This window comes from Fukomys damarensis, unplaced genomic scaffold (genome assembly GCF_012274545.1).
Source record: "Fukomys damarensis isolate Sample0158 unplaced genomic scaffold, DMR_v1.0_HiC HiC_scaffold_2, whole genome shotgun sequence".
Taxonomy (NCBI): Eukaryota; Metazoa; Chordata; class Mammalia; order Rodentia; family Bathyergidae; genus Fukomys; species Fukomys damarensis.
In genome coordinates this window covers 7,735,165-7,745,337 of record NW_022900914.1, presented here as the reverse complement: position 1 = coordinate 7,745,337, position 10,173 = coordinate 7,735,165, and the positions used below count along the sequence as shown (strand labels likewise).

Here is a 10,173-nt window from a genome sequence, read left to right as displayed (position 1 = left end):
GTCAGCTGCTTCCCTGGGTCCGCAGCTGCACCGTCGCCCGGAACACGCGGTTGCCAGGGAAACGCGGTCACCTGACCGCAGCCGCTCGGTTCCGCAGCTCTTCAGGCCCCGCCCAGCGCCGCTCGGAACTTGGCCGTCAGCTGGGAAGTTAGGGTCCCCGCAGTTAGGTCGACAGGTCCGTCCTGACCCCTTCAAAGCATCGTCCTGAGCACAGGCTGGATAGGTCCTCTTCCGAGGGTGGACTGCGATGTATCGCGTCCACCCAGTTATCGTCCCGTCTTGAGCGCCTACTCGAGGTACCTGGCCCGTCTCCACTCGACACCCATGAGCTTCTGTCCGGGGACTGTTGTCTTCTTGTTGCTGTTTCCAGTGGGGCTGAAACCTAAAGCAATCCCTCCAGCCCCACCTCGTCAGACTTGAAAGAGCAAAGGGGAGAGGAAAATGGTATGGGGCGGGCAGGAGTAGAGATTAAGCTCTCGAAGGCCACTGTCTCCAGAAAGACACTATTTCGCTGGACGTGGTTTTTTTTGTTTGTTTGTTTGTTTATTTCCGTTTGTTTTGTTGCTTTTTGAGACAGGGTGTCACTATGTAGCACAGGCTGGCCATGACCTCTACTAATCTTGAATTTGACAGTGTCTTGCCTCAACCTCTTGGATGCTGGGATTACAGGAATGCACCACCACACTCAGCTTCCTGGACATTTTTATGCCTCGTCGTGAACAAAAATGCTGTTCATTAAGAAAATCCTTTAAGCCAGGCCTGGTGGAGCTTGTAATCCCAGCACTCCGGAAGGCTCAGGCAAAATTGCAAGTTTGAGCCCAGCCAAGGGAACCAAGTAACTTAGTTAAGACTGTCTCAAAATTAAAAACACTAAGAAAAAAGGCTGGGAATGTAGTTCAGTGTGAAGGCCCTAGGTTCAATCCCCAGTACTGCAAAAAGTAAACAGGTAAAACCCTTTAAAACCAAACTAGAAGGGCTGGGGATGTGATGCAACAGTGAAATGCCTGCCTAGCATACACAAAACAAACAAACAAGGAAAGAAAGGGAAAAACCTGGATGACATTTGGCAGGGCCTCAGCCCTTCAGAAATGAAGGGCAGGTGCTTGCCCGAGTCCTTTCCTGTCACCTTGGCCAAGTAACAACTTCTTGAAGACTTATTTTCTCAGCCATTACATGGTACTTACTGTCTATTCAACTCATAGGCCAAGATAAGCCCTTCCTGAATAAGACCTACCCAAGGGCAAATGGAGGACATTTTTAATTTTTTTCAAGTGTGCAAGCGGTAGAGAACACAGAACAGCCTAAAAGTCCAACTGCTGCCTGAATCCTGTCCTAAGCCTGGCTTGGGGGTGGAGGTGGGGAAAGAGTCGCTTCTTGGCTTTAGAGCCCTCAGCTAAGTCCTTTGGTTGTAAACCACAGCATTAAACTCCCCATAGGTCAGAGTCAGAGTTGCCAGGTATAGCTCTGACCCTAACTCTGCCAGGCTGGCTGGCTCATGTGGGAAGCCAGCCATGGCCCATTGGCTTTTTGAAAGATAACATTTGTTCCTCTTTAAGGACTGCACGTGTTAAACGTGTTTCTGACCCTGCACGAGAGAAACTCAGATAGCCAAAGATCTGTAGGAGTCAGGTACTTCCTGTTAAAGATCTGACGTTAGCTGTAGGAGTCAGGTGTTTCCTGTTGATGTGCCTTTAAAAGGCTGATGCTTGCTTGCAATAAACGTCGCCTTGATCAGACTCTTGTGTTGGCGTCCTTCCTTTCTGCCCCATCTCCACCTCGCTGCTCTTTCAGGTTTGAGGCACTGCTGGACAGTGCTCTGCGTCGCCGGCTCGCGACAGGTTCACATTCCCACCACCCATAAGGAGAGTCACAGACACACACGTGTGCACAAGCACCTGTGCTGGGAGGGGGACACCACGGGAAGGTCAGCAGGAATCAGCCATTGGAGGCGAGAATGCAGAGGCACCACCTAAATGCTTGAAGGGGGCCCAGGGAGCAGCCGGCAGGCCCCAGGTGGCTGTAGTCGAGCCTGCTATTGTAAGGAATAGGGCTCAGGTTTTGCTGTTTGGCTGTTGGCAGCTTTTAGCCTCACTCGTTTTCTTCTCCACATCTGGACAGATGTTGTATGTCTTAAAGGGCTGGGAGGTAGCCCAGTGGTAAAGCACTTGCTAGGATTCAATTCTTGGCATTGAAAAAAAAAAAAAGAAAAAAAGTCTAAGTGCTTTTTTGTAGGGAAGGCACTAGGGATTGAACCTAGGTCTTCAAATTGAGCTACATTCCCAGTCCTTTTTAAAACTTGAGACAGGGTCTAAGTTGCTATGTTGCCCTGGTGAGCTAGACTTTATGATCCTCCTGTCTCAGCCTCTCAGAGTGCTGAGATTGCAAGCGCGTGCCACTATGCTTCCCTTCTAGGTGCTCTTTCCTGACAGATTTCTACCCTGTGAGCTGGTAGCTCATCTACACCCAGCCCATCACCACAATAAAAACCACAGGGCAGGGCTGGGGATTTAGCTCAGTGGTTCCACCGCCTGCCTCACTCACAAGCACAAGGACCTGAGTTCGATCCCCAGTACCAGGAAACAAAATAAAACAAAAAACCCCAGGGTAGTCTCCTTTGCTGGCTCTCCTGTGCAATTTTCAGACCAGCAGGGAGGACTTCTTCAATCTCAGACAGCTTCAATCATGTACAGTTGTAGAAAACACTTATTCACCACTACAAAGGCACCTCTCCGGACAGTCAGCTACCACCTATTAACAATTTAGATCAGCATGTGCACTGATTTTCCCAGGGAGAGAATGCCTGTAGGCTATAGCTCTTTAGAGTTGGAGTTGTCAGTTTTATTCAGCACCACACACAAAACACTGCATCTAATACCTTGTATGTTGTAAGTGCCCAACATGTGTTAACAGAAATGCACAGACATAACTATGCTTACTCCAGTTACCTGTATTTTAAAATTGGCTAGAAACATTTTAAGGCATTGGGAAGATGACGTACAAGAGGAAAAATATGACTCATTTTATTTGAAATATAGATAGAATGTACACCAGAAAAACAGGAAGATCAAGATAATTCATATCTCAGGGGCCTGGCCCAAGTTTATAACTGACTTTCACATTCTCTTTCTTAATGTACCATCTTTTGATTTAGTTAAAAAAAAAATTTTTTTTTTGCTTGCATGGGTTTGTTTTGTGATGGTGTCTCACTAAGCAGCCCACACTAGCCTTGAACTGTGATCCCAGCCTTCCTGGTGCCGGGATTACAGGTATGCAGCACACCTGCCTCAATTCTGTAATATGAAAGGAGCAGGAGACCTGAGCAGACTGAGGTGGGTAAGTGTTGGGTTGCCACAGCTGAGAGGGACTCAAGGAAGATACGTAGAGGATGCTCACCCTGATGAGTGAGCAGCAGCGAGTCCACTCCTCAAATGTATGCAGTACTCTGTAAGTACACCTGCTCTGAGAGCTGACTTTTACTAACAAGCTCACAGAAAACAAAACAAAACAAAACAAAATGCAGGGAACTCATTAATTGTAGCAAGAAACTACAACCATCACTAACGGCAGGGTGCCTTTTGACCAGCATATTTCTGGATTGAGCTGCCAAGGAAATGAAACCAGAACTGGTTCCTGGATAGGAAGGACTGATCATGGTGAGTTCGGTGGGCATGGGGATAACTTGATAGAAAGAAGAGATGGTTTGAGTCCTTGGGGTATGGCACTCCCATCCCTGAGCAGGTCTGCTGTGATAAATTTTAAAAATACATTGATTAGATTTTACCTAACAAGTCACAATTCTACATCCATTAGTTTATAATAAATCACCCTAACTGGTATTTGGGGAGGTTGGGAAATTCATCAAGCATTTAGGTTACTTCTTGGCTTATTACCATCTCTCAATTTGTGTGAGTATTAGTAGTCTCAGAAGGCAAACTTGTTTTATTCTATTTCAGTTGTCTTTGGAACTGTCTCACCATTGTTTTCAAAAAGGAGGAAACAGAAGGTGGGGAAGTCAGGAGTTGTGCCTTATGGCTTTAAAAAAGCTCAAAAGTAAAACCAGAACTAGATATTAGAAACCAAGCATCAACCACGATGTTACTGACTTCGAGCCAGCTGACCATGGACTGACTCCTCAGGAACCATAAATCAAATAAACCTTCCTCTTTTTAAAAGAAACCAAGCATTTACCTTAGACCACTCACTGTACATATATTATTCTCATTTAGTCTTCCTACTGCATAAATGCAGTAATATTAATCTTATTTTATACATAAGAAAATTAAGGTTTAGAAAAAAAAGAAACTTTCTCTAGGTAAAAACTTGCAAAGTTGAATATGAGAAACATTCATTGTTTTTTGAAGTTCTTGCGAAACTCTCAGAATAAAAACAACAAGAAAAAAAAATGGAAGGGACAGATACACGATTTTCTTTCAAGAAACTTGTAAGCAGAGGAAAGAAGATGAGAGCAAAAAGAAAACTAAGACACTCTGCGGGCAGTGGGTCCGTCTGAGTTTTGGTAGACCCAAGCACGGGCACACGGCACTTACCTGCTTCAGGTACTTGCTAGGCACTGGAAGTGTGCAGGGCAAAAGGTGGGAATAACTGTCAGGCCCACCTAGGGGAATTAGCAGCTCACAGATGGGAAACTGGCCTAGGTTGGGATATGGGACATTTCCTTCCTCACCTTTAGATTGTCACAAAAAAAATGTCAAAGGTCTACTGCCAAAGCTGGGAAATCAATTGTCATAAAAAAATGAAAAAAATTATTTTCAGAAGCAAAGTAGACAATTGGGAGTCCTGATTTATATATTCTAAGTGTATATATTTATGAATATTTAATATATTCTAAGTATGCTGGGTATGAATTAATAGTTTCTACAGTAAGGAAAGTCTGGAATTTTAGTTTGGAGAACAGGTTGGAAAATTAATGTTGTATGTTATTCTATGTCAAAATGCTTGTGAGGAATAAACCACCACATAACAAACTGATTTAAGTGTGACCTGGTTACTATAAAGAATACATACATGCACGCGCGCGTGCACACACACACACACAGAGGAAAAACACAGTACATGTTTAAACTTTAAAAACCTTATATTGCCAACAATGGTGAAATAAGTGTGTTCAAAGCAAGTACTTAAGAGTATTCTAGGTATTCTGAGATAAATGGCAAAATCACTTTTGCTGTAATACATTTTTATGTTTAAATGTTCACCATATACATTTTTGTTTGGTTTGGTTTTTTGTTTGGGTTTTGTTTTGTTTTGTTTTGTTTTTTGAGACAGGGTCTCACTATGTTGTTGACACTGACCTGGAACTCACTATGTAGCCCAGGCTAGTCTCGAACTTAGTGATCCTCCTGTCTCAGCCTCCCAAGTGCTGGGATTACAGGCATGAGTCACCACACCCAGCTCACCATATTTTTTGACCACTCCTCACACATACACTATATGTGAGTCAAGAGCAGCAGGCTACAAATAAGCTATTCATGCCACCTGTCTTGCACTGTTTTCTGAAATAAAAGTCACAGGATCACAGAATACCCAAGAGGAAGCAGGCTGATCTTTCCAAACCAAAATCAAGGCCAAAAAAAGAAAAACTATGTCCTGCTTTGCTTTAGAATAATCAATGCTTCTAAGACAAGTGGCTGAACATTATCTTTCCCCCACCAAAGAAAAACAAAGACAATCTGAAAACAATTAAAAGGATTTAAAAATTATTTACTCATTTACTTTTATTACAATAAATATTTATCAATAAAAGAATTAAACAACTTTAGACTAAAACCTACTGCATTATTTTTGGGGTTCACAGCAGCAGAAATAAACATAAATCCAGTTTAAAGGTTATGGTTCCACATCCAGTGATAAGAAAGAGTCAGGTCTCGATTACCAGGCTAGCAGTGGGGAACAAGAGTACAGGTGATACAAAAGTAACATGGGATGCACTGTCGTGCTCTGCTCCTGTGCATCAGGTTATCTGAGACTTCACATTCTAGCAAAATAATTGAAGCAAATCACAAAGCTCTGTCTTCTACAGGAGTGAGAGCCCTCCCACAGCTGCCCTGAGGCCAGAACTGAGCCGGTAACTGCAGACCCAGAGGCCTCCGCCCCGTGGAAGCAGCCAGCATTTTTGGGGAGCATTTTTTGGCTCACAGGCTCTCAGGGTTACAGGGACGTGGAAAGTGGCGCATTTAAAGGGCTTTCTTCAAGACGAAGATGCATGGGAGGGAGGAAACGGCTGTGGCTTCCCAGTGAGGGGCCAAGTGCACACCAAGTCCACATCAAGAACAGTGTAAGAAGGGCTTTCCATTTGGCAGACAATTAAGAGCAGACTCTGTACATCCATGATATCGTACATACATACATATGCAGTGTGTACATGTTAGATATGTAAACATACGCACAGCACACATAACCGGATAAAATAAATACCGTATTACTTACTACAGACATGGCAATCTTAGACCAGTTACTAACATTTCCAATTAAACTACTTGAAAGGGAAAAGAAGATCTTAGGCTCCTCTTCATCTTGCTAATATCTACTCTATTTGCACCAAGCACGTTCCAGCTGCTCCAGCGGAGCTGTCTCTATGGACCTGAGAAGGGACGGAAGTGGTCTCTCATTTCAGAATAAAACTGAATGAAGGCCAACTCTACCAGGGCCACGCAAAACACCTCCATGATTCACTTGGCCAGATTCCTGCTACATATTTTAGTCACAGGGCAACAAAGTCTCAGTAACTTTTACTTAGAAAAAATATATTAATTTCTTTTTCTACGAGTAGCCACAGTTTAATCTGCCGTGTCAGATACGGAGGAAAGTAGAGAAGGCAGGCAGCTGGGAGCTTCACGCTGGCAATTAACCAGAGGAAATGCCATGTTTTTGCAACTTGAAGCTCAACAATAAATTATGCTTTCTTGGGCTATTTTGAAACGAGCGAATCATTACACATAGCTGGGTCTCTGTCTTCTAAATCGTTGCTCTGATGAGATTAAGCTGTTTAAAAATAATCTTAAGAAAATGTTACTATTGTAAGCAGCCTCAATTCATAGTTATTAAGCTCAAAGTGTGATACTGAATGATAACAGATTTATAATGCAGCATTCACAGGTCATGCAAAATTAAATCAAGCTTTTATAATAACCTGGTCAGTAAAATCAAGTATTATCTAAGCACACTGTGTCAAGTGCTTACTCTCTGGATATTAAAAAATGTTCATTAAAAATATCACAATCTAGAATTCAAGATGAATTGTGGGTAGTTTGATGAAAACCCAACATCAGCTCTAATTTTACCTGTCATCCTCAGAAACTGCTCGAGAGAAGACTCCAGCCAAGTAGCCAGAAGGCATCACAGCAGCACTTTAGCCACTCCCCATGCCGTCCGTGCTGTCGGTGACTCCAATTTTAGCGTGTGCTGCCAAAGCAGGTCCTATGTCCAGTCCCAGTGTGGCATCTAGGCTCTCTGGCCACCATCCAAGCTGCATGCTTTAAAAACAGCACTACTCTGATCCAGCCCCGCTCTCTAAGAAAGATTCTCTGAAGAGGAGGATAGGTGACTGCTCTGGAGGAGAAGAACAGCCCTTCTGCTGTGTGCAAGTGAACTTTCCTAGGGAGAAGCCCTTGTTAAAGCATCTTACAGACAATTCATGTGACACTTTCCAATCCTGGGAACTGGGTCTCCCAGAACAAAAGCAACATAACCCCTTTGGGCAGGCTACCTGCGAGAGGGACTCCAATGGTAAACTTCTTTTGCTACCCTAAACATGAACTCATTTACGACCTGTCTGTATAAAGAGCAGATCTTTGCTTAAGAACAAAAACCAGCTAGATTACTATCTCTCGCTTTTTTATTAAACAGAAAAGCATATTGCTAGCATGAAGTTTTAAAAAATAAGGTTACATTTATTTTGCACCACATACACACTAGAAACAAATCGGCCCATAAATCCAATTCTCATGGCTCCATGCAAGGAAGAAGTACACACACCACCACTTTCTCCGGAAGTGAGACAACCGTGATTTACAGTATACCGCACTCTACATTGCCTACCGTTATGCCAATCACTTGTACCACTGTCAAAGATGAAAACTAACACACACAAATCAGTTACGTGATTAATGAAGAAAATTTAGAAGTGTATGCAAGCTTCCTAAAATGTGCAGAGCACCACACTTTCAAGTTTCACAGTGATTAATTTAACACCATTTTACCGTTAAGACTTGTCACCTTAAATGTACACGTCAAAGTGCTTCAAATGCAGCATACTAGTTAAAATTCTTCCTGGAAGGTTGTAGTACTGGCAGCTAACTTAGTAAAATTATTCACCCACAGGGTGTTCAGCAAAGGGCATGCTGCCTTACACGATCCTCCTGGGACAAAGAAAATTCTGACTTCACAAATTTCCTATAGAGTCCTGGATCAAGCCCACAGTAAGGTCAAGACAAGGCCACTCTGAATACAGGCTTCAACACAACCAGATTTCTCTATCTACTTTTGGCTTCTTTGGGGATCCAAAGTCAAAGTCTCAGTCAGGGGTAGTGGCACATGCCCTGTAATCCCAGCACTCAGAGGCTGAGGCAGGAGGATCGCTGAGAGGCCAGCCTGGTCTACACAGTGAATTCAAGGCCAACCTGAACTACATAGTGAGACCCCATCTTAAAACAAAAAAAAAAAAAAGAAATCTCACCCCATCAGGTTGACTTTGTTCCCAGTCCTTAATTGGTCAAGAGATCTAAAACAATCAAGAAGATTTGAACGTGGCAAGATCTCAGAAGTAACAAAGCAAAAACTGAGTGGTCTGTCTATTCTAGGCAGTGTCTCGTTGAGAGCAAACTCAAGTGAATGATGAATTACAAATAGGCTTCTGATTAAAAATATAAGTGGGAAACACAGTCTTTGATATAAACAAACACCTTCAGATTATCTTTTTATTCTCTATAGGTTAGTCAAAGTCAGCTTTGGAAAGCAAAGTACATTTCAAGTGCTTTTGATTGACCACCAAATAAACTAGTTCTGTGAAAGCTAACACAGAAACTTTCACATTCATGGGGCAGTGAGGTGGTCCCTTCTTTCCTTTAAAAAGATCTTGTGTATATTCTCCAAATGCACAGCCTCCAGGTCATAACCAGCACTCTTCTGGTATCTATTTAGAAGGTGGGTAACTCTGGACACACGCTCCTCTTCCCAATACCTCTCTGTAAGAAGGAGCGGGTAGCAGTGTCGTAACATCTGAGACTACAATCAGTATTTCACTTTCTTTTTCAAAGGTAGAATGACGAGTATTTCAATCATAATGTTAAATGCCACAGAACTTTTACTTTTTAAATTTATAACTCACTGTATTATCCTTAAAATTAAAACCTCTTAAACTACATTTCTTAGTTCTTGTGGAAGAAAGACACAAGTTCTGGCAGTTTCAAACCGCGCATTGCAGCTGGATCGTGAGTGTTAAAAGGATCACAAAAGGCAGAAGTTGCAATACCCTGTCCAGGCATTTTCACATTTTTCTAACCCACAACCCTCCTCAAACACAGGGGAATTGGTTTTGGGGTGTTTTTTTTTTCTTTTTGACAGCCTAAAGGGGGATTTTCCATGAACACAGCCTGAAAAGAAACTTCTCAGACATCTGTGTAACTCTGGACAGCAGCAACACAATGCAAGCCTCTGGCCTGGCTAAGGCACTCGACTCTACAAGAGAACACAAGCGTGTGTGCTCCCAATCATGGCACTGCTCCCCACAAGGCAGCTTAGGGGGTGCTGGGGAGAAGGCGGGGCTGAGAACACACCCAAAGCATCACGCATGAGCTCGGAAGAGATTCCACACTTTGGAAAGTGTACAGGAATTGGCGTGATAGAAATGCACAGAGCTGCTGGCGACTGCGTCCGTGCCGGCTGCTGTATAACTGTAACTAGTGGATAAGTGGGGCGTTCAAGACGCACAGCACAGTGGCAGCCTAGTCAGGAAAACAGCAGCAGTGCGTGGGTCCACAGCACCCTCAGTTAATTGCTTGGTTTCACCTTCCCTTGGAGATAGGCTCTTTTCTTTCACCTAACAGTGCCAATAAAATGGACTGTGGGACCAGGGATTTAGGTCAGTGGTTCTGCTGCCTGCCTCGCAAGCGCAAGGACCCAAGTTCAATCCCTGGTACCAAAAAAAAAAAAAAA

The 10,173-nt window shown here is 43.3% G+C and overlaps 1 protein-coding gene across 1 annotated transcript in view; it reads right to left on the bottom strand.

Moving 5' to 3' along the window:
- The window catches only part of Drc1 (dynein regulatory complex subunit 1), a 68,747-nt gene extending 61,390 nt beyond the window's left edge, over positions 1 to 7,357 (bottom strand). The window contains exons 1-2 of the mRNA XM_010604916.3: positions 7,302 to 7,357; positions 72 to 415 (exon numbers count right to left, since the gene is read on the bottom strand). Coding sequence (XP_010603218.1) covers positions 72 to 415; positions 7,302 to 7,357 — 400 coding nt within the window. The remainder of the gene's footprint in view (positions 1 to 71; positions 416 to 7,301) is intronic.
- Between the last annotated feature and the right edge of the window lie 2,816 nt (positions 7,358 to 10,173).